Consider the following 20800-nt stretch of genomic DNA (forward strand, 5'->3'; position numbering starts at 1 on the left):
TAACTTGAACTTTTTCTACAAAGGGACTAAACAAAAAGGGTAATGAAAAAAAAGTCTGATTTCCAAAATAGTAGATTTTCTGAAATTTGTCTTATGGGTAAATCCTTCAGATTCCATGTCCACTGGCAATCTAGTGTTTAAAAAACAATAGGGAGTGAGTGGGGAGAGGAAGTTTGAATGCTTAACTGTTTGCATTTTTCTTTGTTTAATGAATTAATAACTATGCAATTGAAAACAGTCTAATAGTTGACCTGCCTCGGTGAGTCAATGCAGACATTTCTGGATTGACTTAAACAGCTTGAAGGAAGAGTATATTTTGGGGAAATAAAATTGATTTTATACAATCTGCTGATGAACAGCAAGGCTTAATGAATGATAGCCTCAAGAAACCTCATTACAGTAGCTTGGATGGCTGAGCTGGGAAGGGCAGCAAATTTTTCAAGAGGAAAGTTTCTGCTTAAACATGTAATTTTATAGATTAGTGTTATTCCCATTCCCCCAGAGCTTTCTGCAGGGGGGGAAAACAATCAACATGCATGAGTTCCAGCATTCTTGGTACACTTTTAGTGATAATTTTCTTTTCTTAAATCTTTTTTGCCCTAATTGGCTTAGCCTTCTTCTCCTGCTCCTCTTCCCCCCTGCTTCTAAATTTTGAACTTCAAAATAATTACAGATCACCGGATAGACTTACGTAAAGTTGCAAAAAAAAAAATGTATAAGGAGATTTTATGCACCCTTTTCCAGGCTTTTGCAGTGTTAACATCTTGTGTATCTGTAGTACAATATAAAAATCAGGAAACTGATATTGGTGCAATCCACAGAACATATTCAGATTTCACCCATTACATATACACTAATGTGTGTGTGTGTGTGTGTGTGTGTGTGTTTATAGTTCAACTATATCATGTGTGTAGCCTTGTATAACCACCACCACAGTTTAGATACTCAGCTGTACCACCGCTATAAGACTCGTGGTACCCTATTTATATCCGCATCCACCCTTCCTCCATCCCTAATCCCAGCAACCATTAGTCTGTTCTCCATCTTTATAATTATGTTGTTTCATGAATGTTACATAAATGGAATCATGCAGTATGTATGTAGCTTTTCGAGATTGACTTTTTTCACTGAGCACAGTTTCTTTGATGTTCATCCAAGTTGTTACATAAATTAATAGTTCTTTTTTATTGCTGAGTAGTATTCCATGGTATGAATGTACCAGGGTTTGCTTAACTATTCGCCCAAAACTACTTTTGGGTAGTTTTCTGTTTTTGGCTGTTATGAATAAAGCTGCTATGAACATTCATATACAAGTTCTTGCATGAGAATAAGACTTTATTTCTCTGGGATAAATACCCAAGAGTGAAATTGTTAGTTTCTATGGTAAGTCCATTTTTAGTTTTGAAAGAAACTGCCAAATTATTGTCCAGAGTGGCTGAATCATAGCAATGTATGAGTTATCCAGTTTTAATGCATCCTTGCCAGCATTTCATGTTCTCACGATTTTTCTGGTGATTTTTCTCACACATTCTGAGGCGTGTATAGTGATAGCTCATTGTGGTTTTAATTTATATTTTTTTAATGGCTAATGATATTGAATATCTTTTCATGAGATTATTTGTCATTTATATATCCTCTTTGGTAAAATATCTGTGGATATTTTTAGGTTTTTTATTTGGATTTTTCTTTCATATTGGGTTTTGAGAGTTCTTTAAATGTTTTATGTGCTAGTCCTGTGTTGTATTTGTAATTTATAAACATTTTCTCCCAGTCTATGATTTCTCTTTTCCTCTTCTTAACAAGATCTTAAGAAGATCTTAGAAAGATCTTCTTAACAAAATCCTTCACAGAATAAAGTTTTTAATTTTGATGTGGTTTAACTTATCACTTTTTTTCTTATAGAGCATGCTTTTGTTATCAAGCCTATGAACTCTTTGCCTAGTCCTATGTCTTAAAGATTATATATTTTTTCGTGTTTCTTTTATAAAATCCACTATTTTGCCTTGAGATGTTTTTATTGTTCCTACTAACTATTACAGCCTTCATTTGAAAATACTTTCACTCCATTCCATATTGCTCTAATTTAAAAATAATCACCACGTGGGTCATCAGAGTCATTCCTGTTCCAAAGATGGAGTCCTGTATAGAATGCATAGATTATAATCCTCTTTAGGAAAGGAGCTAGATCTGTTTCTGTTAAGGCAGCTTTTGTGGTATCTGTGTTCATGGTAAGCATGTACTTAGCCCACATTTTTTATTAGATGCAGTTTTTAGAATGGGTATCTCCTTTTACTCTTTTCCTCACGGTGAGATTTTGTCAAGGAAAAAAATATAGCTGAGACAGGCCTACTACTAAAACCTTCACATGGATGACAGTACAGCTTCTGTCATTGTTAAGTTATGTAGTTAATAGTAAACCCCAAGCTTTTCCCAACTTCAAGTGTTTCCTTTAAAATTCACTGCAGAAATGATCCGTGAGAGACTATGGACTCTGGGAAACAAACTGAGGGCTTCAGAGGGGAGGGGGATGGGGGAATGGGATAGGCTGGTGATGGGTATTAAGGAGGGCATGTATTGCATGGTGCACTGGGTGTTATATGCGAGTAATGAATCATGGAACTTTACATCAAAAACTAAGGATGTACTGTATGGTGACTAACATAATATAATAAAAAATCATTATTAAAAAAAGAGAAGTGTACCTAGAGGAGGTGTTTTTTTGTTATTTTTTTGTTGTTTGTTTCAGAGAGGGAAGGGAGGGGGGGAGAGGAAGAGGGGAGGGACAGAAGGAGAAGGAGAGAGAGAATCTTAAGCAGGGCTCAATCTGACAACCCTGAGATCATGACCTGAGCCGAAATCAAGAGTCGGACACTTAACTGACTGAGCCACCCAGGTACCCTGGGGAAGTCTTTATATAGAGGTCTAGATGCTTATGCCATCAACATTTTGGTGACAATGAAGAATTCTGTGACTTAAGTGTTAGGAAAGGTTCACTGGGAGAAGTTTACAACTTGAAGTGCAGCGTATTCTTTGATACTAGAATTGTATGTTTTTATCTCATCCTGATAAAACACAGTAGAGGAGTTACCGTGCACACACACACACACACACACACACACACGCTTTGCCTTGCTTTGCCTTGCTTTGCCTCAAGGTGTTTTGTATGTTATGGGGTACAGAGTGTAGCTGGGGGCCTGGGTATACCCATCTGGGTGAGATTGTTGCCTTTTCCTTAATTTCCTGCTGATTTCGTGTGTGCCTTGAAATTCATAGTCAAAAGCACGTCATTACTACTTTTGACATGAGAGCCACATTACTGTTCCTCATCAATAGTCATTACTTAACAAAAACCCTCCCTAAAGTTTCTTTCCCAGATTTATTTATTTATTCTCTATCGCTGGACTAGATGACCTTCAGCTTTCTTCTCTCAACCCTGAGAATCTGTGACAATTTCAGTCATTGGATTTCTTTCTCTCTTTTTAATATGATCTAAAAGACATGAAAAATACTAGAGTATGCAAAATAGATGTAGTTCAGTCAAGGAAGAGGAAATTAGTTTATACTGGGTCTCTTCTGTCACATAAATAAATCTGTACACTTGCCATGTAATTTGGTCTCTTGGAGATTTGCCCATTTTCCAAAATATAAAAGGAGACCCATCCTGTGAAGTACCAAGGTTGCTGGTTTCATTTCCGTAGGCAAGGTGAATTCTTTTGATAATATTCCATCCTACCATTCAGCACAGCAGGAGATTCTTGTTGAGCAGAACTATGAAAATTTGAGAAAGTGGATTTTGACAGCCTCTGCACAACTCTTTAAAAATCTGTTATTTATTATTTTAGAATATCAGCAGTAAACCTCACAGTTTAAAAGAGACAACCCTATTTTTACCAACACACAACTCTCTGTGCTGTTAAAAAGCAGGTTACACACTTTGAGAGGAGACTAGCTCATGGCAACTTGTTTCTGAAGATTTAACCACTCTTGCCTCTGAAAGTTGCTTTTTGTTTAGGGAGTTGCATTAAGCAGAGATCTGAAGATAAACATCAAAGATGTGCTAAATCCATGGTGAGAATTCCACATGCCGTATTTCATAATAATGTCCTTTCAGAGAGCACAGAAACCTAACTGGTTCGGGTGGTTGTTAGTTTCATTATTCAGTGGTAGAAAGTAGGACTCCAGGAAGGTTATGTGATTTTTCTCTCCATCTCTCAGTGACTGGAGAGGAAGAGAACCAAGCCTGTGGTCTTCCTGTGAAATTTAATAGTCCCAGCAGAGCAAAACATCCTCCCTGTTTTTCCTTCTAGCTGCTGTGATTGTGAAAGTGTTGTGTGTGATTTACTGGTCAATATTCCTACACATTTACTTACCGTCACAATGTGTTCTGGGTCTTTCATGCAGAGCTCTAAGCCTTAAAACGTAAAAATCAAACCAAAACAACCCTGTTATGGGCAAGTGTCTCTGTCTCCCTTTTTTTTTCTTTTAGAAAAAATACTTCATGATAAAAACACAAATATACATGAATGGCAACTGAAAAAGCATTGCTTCCTTCTAGAAAACCACTAGGATTTGCATAAACCACTTCACTGTCTGGTAAATGATTATCTGCTCTGTCAGTCCCTAGGGACTTTTAGCATTAGGTTATTTGTATTTTTATAGATAAGGAAAGTTCTGAATTTGCAGGTGGGTATTTGTTAAACTCTTCAAATAATGACAGTTTATGAAACTGGATTTTCCAAAAGTCTTAAAAAAGTCAATAAAAAACATTTCCTCTCCTGTATGATGATAACCACATAAATAAAATTAAAGGCCTTGAAGGAGTTTGAATGTGTGCTGTGCATAGCCTGTTAATTATTTCCCTTTAGTAGAACTGGGATGTGTTCAGGCTAAAACCTCAAAAAATACCACTTCGAGAATTGGAAAGGAAGTTTAAAAGAATTTCTATTATCACTTTTAAAGCATCCACAAGGAGACATTTAAAGCAATTTAAAACACAACCTGGCTGCTTCTGTTTGGTATTTTGCTCGCTGAAGTAGATTGCCCAAGATGGTTTGAGGAAGAGATTGATGTCATTCAGTGTTGGAATTTTGCTGGGGTCCAATTCTGGAAAAGCAGATTGACATTAACATTCTTGTAATTAAGTACATGTCCTGACAGTGAAATAATAGCCACCTTCGAATTTATTTATTATTTTTTATCTAGCAACTGCAGCATAATGTATTAAACTTCGGCTTGCTGAAGCCTGGCAGTGTTACAGGTAAATTTGCATAAACTCTAACTGATGCTTTTTCCTGTATTTAATTTTCAGGTACAAATAGTTTGAAACAGTTTCTTTCATTTTGAGTTCATCTACAGCGACACTGAAAACTTTCATTTTATTTCCATTTTATTTTTTGTGGTTTTTGGTCTTCTACAACACCATGTTTTTATCTAGGGGTGTAAAGCATGAGGGCTTATCTTGTTTATCTTCAGGTGACATCAGTGTCTTCAGAGTCAGAGGGGTCACAGTCAAAGCACGTCTTTGTGTAGGCAAAGGACAGAGTACCAAGGCTGATCTGTTACCATCACGATCATCATGGCTGACATTTCTGAGGGGCCATGTGTGCCCATTTGATCCTCATAGCAATCCTGTGACGTGTGTGTAGATTTCACAGTTCCTTATTGAAAACCCTTAGGGTCAGATGTGTTTCAGAATTCAGAATTTTTTGGAGTTTAGAAAGGTAATCAGGGATAATACCACATATGACACAAAATCTCCAGTGGGGTCTGGGAAAGCACCTCAGAAGCAAGCCCGTTAACATTTCTTCAGGGAAACATATGAGTAGTCACACTGAGTAGAATAAATAAAAGCCATAAATACTTCCATGTTAATTCAGATCAGGTCTTGCCCCCCAGTGACGTTGGGCATCATCTTATGAAAACATTTTTGTGTCTTTCCGAACTTTTGGTAAATACCAAATAGATAAAGTTAATAACAGGTAACAAAATTTTACTCTTGTTTTGGAAAAATAGAAGAAGCTTGGTGCTTTCTTTTCCTGCTGTACAGTATTCGAGAACCCCCTCCTTTTTATAATCCCCTATGAATTATACTGACTACGTAGGCAGTAATTACTCTTCAGCTTTCTGTAGATGGTAAATTTCTCAAAGCCATGCAAGAAGGATATTTCATACAGAATGAGTGGAATTTAACAAGGTGAAATATCACAAGGAAAAACAAAGTTCAAGCTGCAAGGATGGAGGCATTGTGTCTTAGCTGACAGGCATTTAGCAGTATGTTAAATGAACTGACAATGTGAAGAGGCTACCAGCAATGTGAATGCACTGCAGCTACATAGCGGAGGTGCAATATTTAGAATGTGAGAGTTAGCCCAGTCTCACTGGATCCAGACCATATCTGGGGTCTTGGCTTCATTTTTGGATGGGATATTTTAAAGGGAGATGCGGGCAGTATGAAATCATTTCCAGGTGAATTGAGCAGGAGGATGGAAACACTTGAAGCTATGTCATGTAAGACACAGGTGAGATAATTGGGCAAGTTTAGTTGAAAGTTTTGCCAGCTTCTAGCAGTATTTGACTACGGTACCTGCTCAAATGAATAATTTTAGCTTCATATCGATTGGCTGCCAGCTGTATGCCACATCCTAAGCTGTTAAACGTTCAGGATACAAGGTGAAAAGACAGGGGCCCTGCCTTTCATGGGCTTTGTGTCTAATAGGACATGGAAGTGTACACAGCTATTTCCAATACAATACGATAAGTGGAACAGTAGCCACAGTACAAAGGCAGCACAGAGAAATTATGATTAGCTCTCTGTGGTGATGGGAGATAAAAGGCTAAAGCCTTCAGAGAGAAACTGAATTCTGAGCTGGGTTTTGGAAAAGAAATTTAAGCGAGTAAGATAAAATTGAGAAGGGACAGCATAGGCTCGTTCAAATATTTGGAAAGATGTCCTGTATTAGTAGGATTGACATGATTCAGTATGATCTCAGGGGCTCAGGGACCAGTTGGGGAAATGCACAGGGAGAGAGATTTAAAAGAGGTCTTTGATAGAGCTATCCAAAGGTTTCTTTGGACTGTTTGGAGTTCCTAGTCCCTGGATGTGTTGAAGCACAGACAAGTCAATTGTTGGGCAGCAATAGTACAATAGTACACGGTGGGGGCTGAGTGTCATGCAGTGGATAGAGTGAAAAGCATAGTGGGTGTGGATTCTAGGATCCAGCTCTAGAACCCATTACTTCTACCTACTGGCTCTGTGACCTGAGCTCGGATTGTTACGAAGTTAACATTAGCGTTCTCAGAATAGCACTTGATACGCAGTAAGTGCTAAATAAGTAGCTAATAAATAGTAGCTATTATCGTTGTCATTGGATGGGTGGTTGACATACTCTTTGAAGTCCATCTCACCTTGAAAGACTTTGAATTTCTGCAGATTTCTACAGCATTTTCAAAGAGGCTGGTACTGCACAAATCTCTCTAGCTCATGTTTTTCTTTTTCTCCTAGATAAAGTGGCCTCGTGAATAGGAATGCCTGCCCAGATATCAGAATTGGACATCATGGATGAAGATCAATTAATTGAAGAAGTCTTGGATAAGTTTGTTAATTGCCATGAACAAACGTATGAAGAATTTCTGAGCACTTTTACTCATCTTTCAAAAGGTAAAATGAAGTAAACTTTCTACAGCAGTAGAGATAAAGAATTTTATTATAATTTTATGTCTTTGCTGCCTTTTCAGAAAGACTGTGCAATAAGCATCCATTCATTTCTTTTGATAAGCTAATCAGGTGTTCGAGACCTATGCATGTAAATACCAACATTTTTATACAACCAGGAGTTGTATTATGGAGTCAGAACCATTGCATTTGAGAATTAAAAGGGACCTGAGAAATCATTTTGTATAATTCCTTTATTTTTGAAGAAATGTAACTGCAAAGAGTGGAGGTTTTTTAAAGCGTATTTAAAACTTTAAAGAAATAAAGCATAGTGTAGGCTGTAGAGTTTCACTGTATCCATTTGAATCCTGGCATTCCTTCTTGCTGGGTATGTGACCTTGGGGGAGGGGCTTGAGTAAAGGGGGGTAATAATAGTACCTTAAAGGTTGATGAGGGTTAATTGAGTTAATCCAAGTCAAACTCTGAGCATAGTGGCTAACACATAAATACTTAATGGATGCTAGATATTGTGTTGTTGTCCTTGATATGACGATGATGCTAGAATTTCTGTAGAATGGAAACAAACCTTTAGATGGGAGATGATTAACTGAGGCCTAAGGCCCATGTTGTGTGTTTCATTGTGTGTCTTGTGTTTTTTCAATTGAGCCAACATTGAAAAGTTGGGAAATTTTACGTAAAAATATCGACTCGCGGTTTTATTTTGTTTTGTTTTGTTTTTTCCGATTAAGAGAGAAGACCTGTTACCTCTTATTTCCCTGATGGCAATAGCAGCTTGAGCTTGGGAACCCTTGTCCTGTGAGCCCCCTGTTTATCACACCCTCTGGCACTCACACATTCTAAAAATGTGTATATACACCTTGCCTGCTTCATTGACCCAAGTGGCACCTGTAGGCATTTGAGTTTGTTCTGGGTTCTGCTTCAAATGGCCTGCTACTGGCTTGCTCTCAATTTGGTCCTTTGTGGGTCATTGATCCACATTTGTGAGGCAGTTGGTTCTCCACCTTACTGCACTTTGGACTCACTGGAGGGTATTTTAGAGCATGGTGATTCTGGGGCCCCCTCTGAATCTTAGGTGGGGCCCAGAAATCCGTATTTTGTAAAAATTTCTCTGGTGATTCAAATGTGTACCCGATTGAGAACAGGGAGTTTCAGAATCTCCTGGGGTGATGACATTTTCAAGATACTTGACTTGATGACTTCAAGTCATGATTCATGTGTCCTTAACAAATGTGTAAGAAGGGTATTTACAATGAAGAAAAGGAAAAGTGATTCTACCCTGTTTCTTTTGCAAGACAGTTGGAATATCGATATTTGTTTTGTTTACAATTTTAAACTGTGGACTATGTTTTTGTTTACACTTAATGGGAAAATTAGGAAATAGCTAGTTTACTTTGGGGCTGTGAATGATCTGTTTTGACAGGATATGTGGATCAGGGGTGCCTGGGTGGCTCAGTCGTTAAGCGTCTGCCTTCAGCTCAGGGAGTGATCCTGGCGTTATGGGATCGAGCCCCACGTCAGGCTTCTCCACTGGGAGCTTGCTTTTTCCTCTCCCACTCCCCCTGCTTGTGTTCCCTCTCTCTCTGGCTGTCTCTCTCTCTGTCAAATAAATAAATAAAATCTTTTTTAAAAAAAAAGGATATGTGGATCAAATTAATCTTGATTAATGACCAAATCATCTTTTGGCCTATGGACTTGGGTTTGGGAAGATGTTTGCTCTCTCTGAGCCTAATGATTTTGTTCCATGCTCTCTGTACCTAACAGAGCAGTGTGAATGGTTGGGGTGGAGTTTTGGAAGCAAGACTAAAACTAGCAGGATTAATACATTCTGAATGCCAATGGCATTTTGATAATCCATATTATTTTGGAAATTACTTGTAAAGCTGACTTTATGTTCATACTCTGAAAAAGTAAGAACTTCTTGCAAGCACTTGAATATTTTAAAGAGGTTATAATGTTTTTGTTTTGAGGGTAAGGGGTATATTCTGTTTTCAGATTGCCGTAAGGTCATCACATGCTGAGAAACTGTTGCAGATGTGGTGACTTCATTGCGAGTTCAGTTTTGGGCCCCAAATTGAGCTGAAATAGATGATGCAAGTCACATAAACTGCATCTCCAAGCACACTCCAAGCAAAAATGTGTCTTAAATTAGTAAGCGTCCTTGTCCCCCCTGAAACATTTAAGTACCTTCTGAAAAATCAAACAGCACTTAGGGACAGCCTAGGAGTCGAGTGATAGCCCGCAGAATTGGTCGAAGTAAATGTGGTTAGTTCTGTTTTAAGGAAGACATGAAAGCTGTTTCTTGAAATTTTCCCCCTTCTTTCCAGCCCTTCATCTGTCTTTGTGTGCTCGGTTATTTCGCTGATGTATAGAATCCTCTCTCCGTGAAAATGGTTATCACCACACACGCTCACGTACATTTCTTAAGTTTGGTTTCTCAAGTCTATTACGATTTCCCCTGATTGACTGTTCTATTTATTTTTATAATAGTTATATGCCAGAATGCTTATAGGATTCATTTTCTTTCCAGGAGTGTTAAAAGGGTCAGTAATCCTATTAAAAATATTTCCCCGGAAAAAATTAAACTATAGCCTGATTGAAAGAAATTCACATTACTGCTTCAGACTGTTGGAAAATCATTGGAAGCTGTAAATATTGTAGCAAATTCTTGCTCCAGTACATTGATGTTGATCACGTTTTGAAGGTTTTTTTTTTTTTTAAAAGCAACTCTGGTTTTTTAAACCATGGTACATACTTGATAATAAATACAGTGTTCTATCAAAATGTTTAAAGAGACACATTAGTTATTTGTTTTAAACAGTATATAATTGTATATTGATGTATTGAATTCTCAGTAGTGTCATCAGTTCAAGAGAGTAAGACCCAAGTCATAAGATCTGTATTAGAAAATCAGTGTGCAGATTTTAGTTTTATTCATTATTGGTGAAGATATTATTATATTATTGATATTATTGTGAGTAAAGATAAGAGGCTAAGTTTCAGTCTTTGGCATCTCAGTTTCTTTGTGAAGGTGATTAATTTATAGGTCTTTCTAAACTATCCGTCTAAAGGAAAAATGTGCTTTTCCCTCCTTGTCTGACATATTTCTATCATTTGCTTAAGTTATAAAAACACAGATGTGAAAACGTATTTGATTTTCTGTTAATGCATTTATTCATTTATTCATTCATTAATTCTGTGTCTCCTAATGGTCTATGTATTGTTTTAGGCACTGAGGATCCAAAAATATAGTTTGTGTTTTCAAGCACTCATATTCGAGGAGGAAAGATAAATAAGTAGACAAAAAAATTATACTAGTGTGATAAGTACCATAATGGAGAAAAGCACAGAGTTCTGTGAGAGCTCATGGGGGGGCCATAGAGCCCCTACTTGGGTGGGGAGCGCAGTATAATCCACCCGTTGGAGAGGGTGCCCGTGGTGAGTCTGTGGTAACCACTGAATCAAAACTTGCCTTGAGTCCTAAGATATAAATAAAATAAAATAAAATAAAATAAAATAAAATAAAATAAAATAAAATAAAGTAAAATAAAGTAAAATAGAGTGCAGGAAGTTTTGACAGATAAGAGCCAAATTGAAAGATTTAAAAATGCCTCCATTGTTGATTGTCCTTTGGATCATGTTTCCATTTGTTTTAGTACTAATATACCTGTTCTTTAAATAATGTATGGTGGAGGTGGAGAGGTAGCCTTGTTTTAGTAAGAGTGAGAGTTATTTCTAATTTCCTTCCACACCAAGGTTACCACGCGATCTGATTTGGGAGCCATCTGCTCCCATTTTTTAGAGTGTTAATTACTACTCACATTGCGGTCACACAGAAATTATATATTTAAGAAGCCAGTGACTTAGAAATGGACGTTCAATCTTTTCAAGTCCATTTTGTTACATATAGTAGAAACTTCAGGGGGGGAGTTTACAGTAATTACATCCAATTCTCAATCTTTCTCTCTCTCTTTCTCTCTCTCTCTCTCTCTCTCTCTCTCACACACACACACACACACACACACACTCTTATTTTTCTGATTTTGTTCTTCAGGCTACATGATTAATTTTCATTAAAGTTACCCACTTTACCAACTGTTTAACTTAAAATATTTTGGAAATTGAAATGAATCTACTGTGATTTTATGATTAACTGTTAAATAAGTCTTTGTTTTTCATTCTCTCCTTTTAATCTTAAATCACGTAGGATCCAGTTTCTAAGTGATTCTTCTGGTTTCTGTATTACCACATAACAGCTTTCTGTGCACTGCTATATTTATCTACTTTAACCTGTTTTCTTATGTCTAGATCAAAGATTTTGTTTCTGATTTTGATGTGTGATTTCGTTTCTAGTTCTCTTTATGCTATTCTCATTTCGCTTGCAATACTTTGTGCTTTTAGCGTTTTATTATTCTTTCAATAAATCTTTGAAAAAAAATCCCATCAACTCAACCTTCCTCTCCCTTTATACTTGTTAATATAAGAATTAAATTCTCCCTGAGGTAGAACATTCAGGAAAAATGGCCAATGCCTGTGGCTTTATAAACTGGTGGTGGTCTGGCCTTTGATTGTTCCAAACTCTTAGAGTTTCAAAACCTCTAAATAGGTTTTGGTTTTTCTTAGATTTTAGTAATCTTCTGAGATTACTCTAATCACGAGAGAGCTTAATCCATATTTTCTACTTTATTCACATTTAGTTCTTTAAGGAGCTATGCCAACCCTCTATCATCATTGCAAATTTCAGGAATGTGCAGTTACCATATGATGTGATCATTAGGTCCACCTGTCTAATATGGAGCTTCTAGCCCATGTGGCTGTCAGTTGAGTACTTGAAATGTGGCTAGTGCTGCCCACTGAGTTTTAAATTTCATTTAATTTTAATTTGTTTAAGCTTAAATAAAAATATTGCTACTCAGTTCAGTTATTGGAAAACTTAAATGTATTTGGGACAGCTTGGCTATGTTAATCAACTTTTTCAAATGTAAATTTTATGAGATGTAGAGTAGTTCCCTACCACCCATCTGTGGTTTCACTTTCCGTGGGTTCAGTTACCTGTGGTCAACCAGGATGTGGAAGCAGATAGTCCTCCTTCTGAATTATCATCGGGTCATAGTAGCCCAATGCTACACCACAGTTCCTGCCTCATTCACATCACTCCATCTCTTCCAGTAGGCTTTTTATCATCTTATATCATCACAAGAAGAAAAAGGGTAAATACGGTATAAGATTTTGATAGAGAGACCACATTCACAGAACTTTTATTATAGTATGTTGTTATAATTATTCCATTTTATTATTAGCTGTTGTTAAAATCTTACTGTACCTAATTTATAAATCAAACTTTATTGTAGGTATGTATGTACTAGAAAAAACCAGTATAGATAGGGCTTGGTACTGTCTGCAGTTTCAGGCATCCACTGAAGGTCTTGGAACAAATTCCTTGTGGAAGAGGGAGTGACTACTACAAATACAGATCAAATACTTCTGATGAAAAATTCATATCTGAATTGAGATACGGTATAAATGCAAAATATGCCCAGGGTTTTGAAGACCTAGTATGAAAACAGAATGTAAAATATCTCAATAATATTTTTATTTTAACTACATTTGAAATGACAATTTTTGGAAAATTGGCTTAAGTAAAATACATTATTAAAATTAACTTCACTTTCTAAAACTTTTAAAAATGTGGTTGCCTGAAAATTTAAAATCACATCTGTGGCTTATGTTATATTTCTCCTGGGCAGCACTGCTATAGATCTGTAATTCTTAAACTGGGCTGAATATCAGAAAAAACTTTTGTACTGTCAAACTTGTGTAAGACTAGGGGCACCTAGGTGGCTCAGTCGGTTAAGCATCTGCCTTTGGCTCAGGTCAGGATCCCAGAGTCCTGGGAGCAAGTCCGACATCAGGCTCCTTACCCAGCAAGGAGGCTGCTTTTCTCTCTGCTACCCACCCCCAACTTGTGCTCTCTCTCTCTCTAGCATGCTCTCTCTCTCAAATAAATAAATAAAATCTTACAACAAAACAACACTTGTGTAAGACTAAAAATTTCCAGACACTATCCTGGGCTTATTAGATGAGAGGCTCTATGCTGAAGGGGGTCTAGGAATTTTTACATTCATAAGGCTCTTAACTAATAATTTGGCTGTACCACTAATTTTGAGAACCAGGGGAGAAATAATTGGAGTTAGGGAGCCCAGCAAGGAACCTGAGCAGAAATATGCCTGGGGGGGTATGGACCAGGGCTGGAGAGGGGGACACGGAAAGCAGGGAAGGCTAATGAGACCCTGACGGCACTTGGCAACCAGTGAGTGACAGAGGATTAGGGAGAAAGAGTCAAAGATGAGTCACACATGTCTTGCCCGGGAGAGGCCGAGGCCCACAGAGGCCGAGGGACTGTTCAAAGGTACACAGTTCTCGTTTCAGGAGGCTTTTGTTTCTTTCCTTAGTGAGCGTCTGTTCTGTCAAGAGCTTAGGATCCTGGGCTGGGATTTGCTTTATGCTTCCAGACTGATAAGTTTTGAGTTGTCAGTTCAGCCAAAGGAATATCACTGCTGGTACTTGACAAGTTCTAGAAAATGTAATTAAAAACGAAAGTAGTGACAGCGCATAAAACAACACACTTCCGAAGTTGACATATCATTTTGGTCCCCAAAGCTATTTTGAGTTGGAACGTCAGAAAAACACATCTTTAAACTTCCATAGGGGTACAGAGAGTCTTTTCCCAATCTGAAGGATGCCTTTAAGACCTACTGTAGAAAAATACCGCAGAGAAAAAAGTAGAGAAAGCAGCTGGCCCTCTTACCAATCTCAGAGCAGGAAAGGAATTTCAGTGGAGCATAAAAACAGCTTTCTCTCATAAAAGAAAACACCACAACAAAAAATAATCCTTGCTGTGTAGCCTTTTGCGGTTGTTTTCAGTGGAGTATTAGACAGAGACCAGCGGGCTTAACACTGTTTTGATACCCTTGCAACTGGCAGATTGCCTGCCAGAGGGGAAGCTGGAAACGAACGGCCCGGCTTTCTGCTTCCAGGTGGCATGCACGCCACATTTTCTGCGCAGTTGTTGTCAGTCACTTTAATTCCCTACTGAATATTGAGTGGTGTTTTTAGTTCACAGGCCATTTGCAGTGTCTTTCTGTTTCTCCTTTTTTTTTTTTTTTTTTCCGTTAGCCACACTGAGAAAAAAAAAGGCAGCTTGGAAGGCACGTTTGCAAATGTGAGTGTAACAGTGAAGTGCATGCACAGTGGAAAACAGCCCAGCAAATAGCAGTAACCTTCCTTGGACTTAAGACATAGGCCATTGGAATGTAAACCTCAAGAGAAAGTTGTAGGAGGCATCCTAGGAGGACCGGCTAATGAAAGCAACCGGGCCATTAAAAACCCCCACTCATTAGTCTGGCAGCCCAAGGGAGAGAATAAGGAAGCCCTGTCAAAGCTTTTCATTGACTCTTTTTTTTTTTTTGGTATTGCTGAAAAGATTAAAAAAAGAAAAAAGTTCATGGTTTTATATTGATTTAATATCGTCTTTCTATCAGTAGCCGTATGTATGTGACTTCTCTGTCAAAACACAGTACCAAATATCACCTAGAAGGCTGAAGGAGGGAAAAGTGTTGAGCAAAGTGAAATCATTTGTAGCAGAGCCTGATGGAAGAAACTGCCCCAGAAGCAGTCCCCTCTTCTTTCTCTTTGGGGGAACATCTGTAAACTGTAATTAAGCAATTTTCATTTGTTTCTCTATTCCTTTTGTCATCACTAAATCACTACATTTAGGGAACAAATTGACAAATTAGGAAACACAGAAAACTGCTGGTTCAGTGGTGGAAGGAAACTTCCCCCCTCAGATTATGATGCATTTTGAATTGATTAAGCTATTTTGTTTTAGATATATTAGTGTAAATGTTCAGCTGCGGTTATTACAATTCATAGTCTACCCATGAATGTTTGGTCCATAGATAATCGTTTGTTTTCTGTGCCTGCTGTAGTTCAGGTGTAATTGGATAAAGGAGAGAAAATGTGTTTAAGTATTTACAACATTTTGAATTATAACCATTAAATTTATTTTTGGCAGTGTTTTAATGCATAGTATTTTGTTGCAATAAATTTATTTCTCAGTGAAATAAAATATTATGAGCTTTGTAATTTGGTTGTCATACAAATAAAGAGCAATTTTCTTTGATTTTCTTTATATGTTTTGAACATGTATATATTATATATATTTCGTGTGTGGATACAAATGAGAGAAGTTAATTTTCTTAGGGAAATGGGATCTTGAACTTTTACAAAATACAAGCAGAAAACTGCTAAGTGGCCAAATAAACTTTTAAGATGGTCACATCAGCATTTAAGTGGCTGATGAAAACAATATTGAGTGAGTGCACAGTTGTTTTGTATGCATTTGTCTTTAACTTGAGACGTTATTTCTACTCATCATTGTTAAATGTACTGTTATACTTGAAGAGAAAGAGTAAATTACTTAGCTTGAAACTGAGGTGGTCTTAAGACTATGTCCTTTGATTCAGTTGAATGGGTCTGTATTCAAATGTGAGTGGCTTTCAAATCTGGAATCTTTCAGCCGTAGAACAATAATATTTTCTTTGAAATGGTCAGCTAAACCCAAAGGGATACAAACAGGAAACTTTATCGCAATCAAACTCATATCTTCTTTGTATGAAAATCAAACCACAGTCTGTCTAGTTTGAGATTGTTAGTGTCTTTTTTTTTTTTCCCCTCCTACTTGGATTCCCTCCAGATGAGATAAAGTGGCACCACTTAGCGCATTCTCCTTGAAGCCCACTGCTTCTTTAGCACAGAGAAGAATCATACCATTTTCATGTGTTTTTTGGCCTTAGCCTGCCTGTGCATTTGGTTTTATAGTGTATGGATTGCTGATTAGAAAAAAGGGATTGTGGATCAAGTGCCACATTTTCCTTCTCTTCTCCATCAATTATGCTTTGTGTGACTTGTAACCAGTCATCTAATTTCTGGGTATTACACTTAGTCCCCAATTAAAGTGTCAATGCTGTTCTTCTTGCAAATGTTGAGATCATTTCGGTATTGACTGTGTTCCTGCTATATTTTAGGCATTGAGCTAAAATCTGGGAATATAAGATGAATGAGACAGAGTCCCTAGTCTGATATGTCATTCTTATTTCTGTGTGCTCTGTGTTTCAAATGCTCTAGATGTGTGAAGGCACACTAGCAATCAAACAGACTGTATAGTTAGAGGGGTTGGTAAGCTAATACTAACTACTTTTCACATAGTGCTGATAAAACAATAAGCAGAATATTGCCTTTGGTCTGGGGGACTCAGTTTTTTTTTTTTTTTTTTTAAAGATTTTACTTATTTATTTACCAGAGAGAGAGGGAACACAGGCAGGGGGAGGGGGAGAGGAAGAAGCAGGCTCCCAGTGGAGGAGCCTGATGTGGGGGTCCATCCCAGAACGCGGGGATCATGCCCTGAGCCGAAGGTAGATGCTTAATGATTGAGCCACCCAGGCGCCCCAAAGGGGACTCAGTTTTAGATTAGAATAAACCCTCTATATGAGTTTAAAAAAGAGCAATCAGAATGATTAGACGTTTCAGACTGCTTTTTCTCCTTTTTTGACTTCATCCTTTTTTTTTTCTTTAATGAGGGATGCACTGAAGTGCCCTGAAAAAAAAAATGAGGGAATGTGAAAGACATGTACAATTTAAGTGTATTCTTGCATTGCCTTAATGCTTTATGCCAATGAATGAGTCCTGGATTATTACGAGTTTGTGCAGAAGATGTTATTCCACCTTATAAAGTTTGAAAACTCCTAAAAAGCATTTGTTTGTAAAGGGATAGAAAAAAAAATCACTTTCCCTGATTTTCTCCGACCTATATGAATAAAAGAAGTTGTCTTAAGTCAATGTATCATTGTGTGGGCAGGCAGAAGGAGAGCATGATCTCAGGGTTAAGGAAAATTTTTTAGGTTGATGGGATTTAGTTTTATGAAGAGTTTAGTGTATTGCCCTTATATTTCTCATTTTGTTGCAAGCAGGGCCAGTGTAATGGAAGGGGTTCTATTTGAGCTTAGGATTCAGAAGACCTGGTCCACGCATTTATTAATTCTTTGACACCGCAGGCCTGCCACTTAATTTCTCTGAATCTGTAAATCAGGGGTAATTCTGCCTGCTCAGTGTGTCTCATAGGTTGTGATGTGAATCCGATGAAATATACATGAAGGTACTTGGTAGGTTTTAAAGATGTACTCCAGTGTAATTTTATTTATGGGGACTAGTTATGATTTAAAAGAGAAACATCAAGGTGAAATATTAAATAAATCTTGAGTCTACAATATAAAAAAAGTAAAATATTATTTACAGTGTTAACTGTCCACATCTTGTTCCTTGATGGAGTCAAAACCAACTCTGTATGGTATATAATGTGTGGTGTCTATGTATAGTGTCTATTGTATAGTGTAAGACTACACAGTTCAGGGAGTAATCCTACACTGGCCTCTGGTGGATAGACTAAATAGTATGTTTACACAGAACCTGTAGGCAAAGGTATTTATATACTTTGACAAAGATATCCGATACTACATCTTTTTTTTTTAATTGAAGTATAATTGACACATAATGTTACATTAGTTTCAGGTATACAACATAGTGATTCAACAACTCCGTACATTGTACTGTGCTCACCACGTGTAGCTACCATCTGTCACCATACAACACCATTAAAATTCCATTGACTCTATTCCCTGTGCTATACCTTTCATCCCTGTGACTTATTCATTCCATAACGAGAAGCTTGTACCTCCCTCTCTCTTTTTAGTTCTCAATTTTTACGTTCTACTCTAAGGAATCTTTACTTGGGAGTCTTACCTTAAGTATTGCCTGGGAGATGCTTATTAAAATGTGGATTCTTGGGGAATCAGTCCCCAAATTTTGGTTCAGCAGTGCTAGTGTACGGACCAGGAGCCTTTGACTTCTGGACCAACTTTCAGAAATATACCCTGAATGAGATCGAGGAGAGGTATGGGGAGATGTGTGTATTCAATAAATTCCCTGCTTTTGTATGTATTGCATTTTCCTAGGAATAAGGTCCACAGCTTTCATGAAATTGTCTGCACCCCCTGCCCAGATGGTAAGAACCATTATTTTACTTTAACCATAATTTTTTTGTTTAATGTCACCATTTTGTATTATTTAAAAGGCATTTTGACAGTAAAAAAGAATGATGGATTACAAGAATAATTTTACCGTGATCTTGCTGATTCTGATACAGAGGCTAGTGTATACTTGCTTATGGAATTTTAGAGTGGGCTTTGGTTCAGCATACATTCTGTCCCAAGCCTGAAGGATTATAGAGCATGTGTGTACAGGCCAGAGTTACTCCATCACAGGGAAATCTGGCTACTTGTGTTATTGCTGGAAGAACTGTGTTTTTTATGAGCATTTCGCCATTGGCAAGGGCACAGGCAACAGTGTCGGGAGACCGGAGGCATCTTGTTGCCTGTACTTCTAGGAAATGCGCCTCCAATAATCCTGGTGCCTTTGGTACCTTTTTTGTTGTATATTATATACACGAAGATACTTTTAGAGACTTATTCAAGTGTAACATTTTATGATTAGGTAACTAGGACTTAAAAGAGGGACATCAAAGTTGAATATTAAAAGAACCTTGAGTCTATAATATAAAAAATGTAAATGTGAAATATTATGTATGTGTATGTATTTTTTCTTAGTATTTCTAGGAATGACTTTTTAAGAAGGAAGGAGATGCATACAGGTATTCTCCCTCGATTAAAGATTCAAAAAGACTTGGTTAGATAAAATGTTTTTCACCTCTACAGATAAGTTTGTTTTTTTGTTCATGGTGGGAGAGTTAGAAAATAAAGAGCCATGAACACACACACCCTCACACACAGACAGGAAAACAAAAAATGCACTCTTTCTATAGCAGTAACATTTGTAGCTGCTCCCTGGTCCCTCAGAATAAAGATAACATTTTCCAGCCTCCTTGCAGCTGGGTATAGCTGTTTGACTAAGTTTGTGCCAGTAAGAAGTGAGGGGAACTGATACGTGTAACTTGTAGGTAATATCTTTAAGAAACATGTCCTAGACTCTTAATCCTTCTCCCCTGGCTGAAAATAGGCAATTGTCAGAGCAGTCCTTAGACACAGAGATGGAAGCCATGTGCCGAGGATGGCAGAGCCTCCCTCCAGCCTGTATCCCTGGACCATCACATGGAAAAGAGCCTGCCCACTTGCCCTAACCTGTTACATGAGAGAGAAACAAAATTCTTATTTGAGCTGCTCTGTTTTGGTACCTCCTTGATATAATAGCTTAAACTATGCCTTCACTAATGACAGAAGGGAACAGAGGTACACACTTTCTTCTCTTTTTTTTATCCTCTTGCCTGGAGCAAGATTGTGTTGTGCACCATCGTGGACCATGTTGGAGAAGGGTGGTGCCCTAGGGATCGCAGAGCAGAAAGGAAGAAGGAGCCTGGGTTCTAGAATGATTCTGTGAAGCAGAATAACCATAATATTATGGGTTATCTGCATCTCTATTAGTGCATGAGAGAGAAATAAACTTCCATCCCATTTAAGCCATGCTTTCTTGAGGTGTCTGTTTCATACAGCTAAAGCTATATCCAGTTAACTAATTAATAAAACTGTAATCCTGTGTCTTAGAGATAAACCGTGGGTGTACACCTCCTTGCTGAATTGTTCATGGGACTTAGAGACAACCAGAATTTGAATCTGAGCTCCGCTGCTTCCTGACGAGGTCTTCTTGGGAAAGTTTTTTAAATCTCTGAGTTTCAGTGTTATCATATGTAAGATGGACATAATAACCTCTACCTTGCAGATGTTTTATTAGGATTAAATAATTATATATACAAAACCCACACATACATATTTATGTTTGTTTATTTATTTATATTAACAGTACCAAATTACCGTAAGGGCTCAATGTGATATTTCATTTATATATTCAGCAAATTTATTATAATTTTTATAAAAGTGATATCATATTATACATACTTTTTGTAACTTGCTTTTTCACATAATGAATTATGAACTTCCCAATTAATAAGTATGATAATTTAATAGAACTGTTAAAGACTGCATAGTATTCAATTGTGTGGATATG

At 37.4% G+C, this 20800-nt stretch overlaps 1 protein-coding gene across 9 annotated transcripts in view; it reads left to right on the plus strand.

The window, feature by feature from the left end:
* Positions 1-20800, plus strand: part of IFTAP (intraflagellar transport associated protein) — a 62680-nt gene that overhangs the window by 8934 nt on the left and 32946 nt on the right. For 6 of the 9 annotated variants that reach the window (XM_057317352.1, XM_044389013.3, XM_044389011.3 and 3 more), the window contains one exon: positions 7502-7657. In XM_057317352.1, coding sequence (XP_057173335.1) covers positions 7525-7657 — 133 coding nt within the window. In that variant the 5' untranslated portion in view covers positions 7502-7524. Of the gene's footprint in view, positions 1-5202; positions 5258-7501; positions 7658-20800 lie in introns of all 9 variants that reach the window. The other 3 variants (XM_057317353.1, XM_048216763.2, XM_044389014.3) reach the window with 1 other exon arrangement.

The sequence above is a fragment of the Ursus arctos genome, unplaced genomic scaffold (genome assembly GCF_023065955.2).
Source record: "Ursus arctos isolate Adak ecotype North America unplaced genomic scaffold, UrsArc2.0 scaffold_23, whole genome shotgun sequence".
In the NCBI taxonomy this organism is placed as follows: domain Eukaryota; kingdom Metazoa; phylum Chordata; class Mammalia; order Carnivora; family Ursidae; genus Ursus; species Ursus arctos.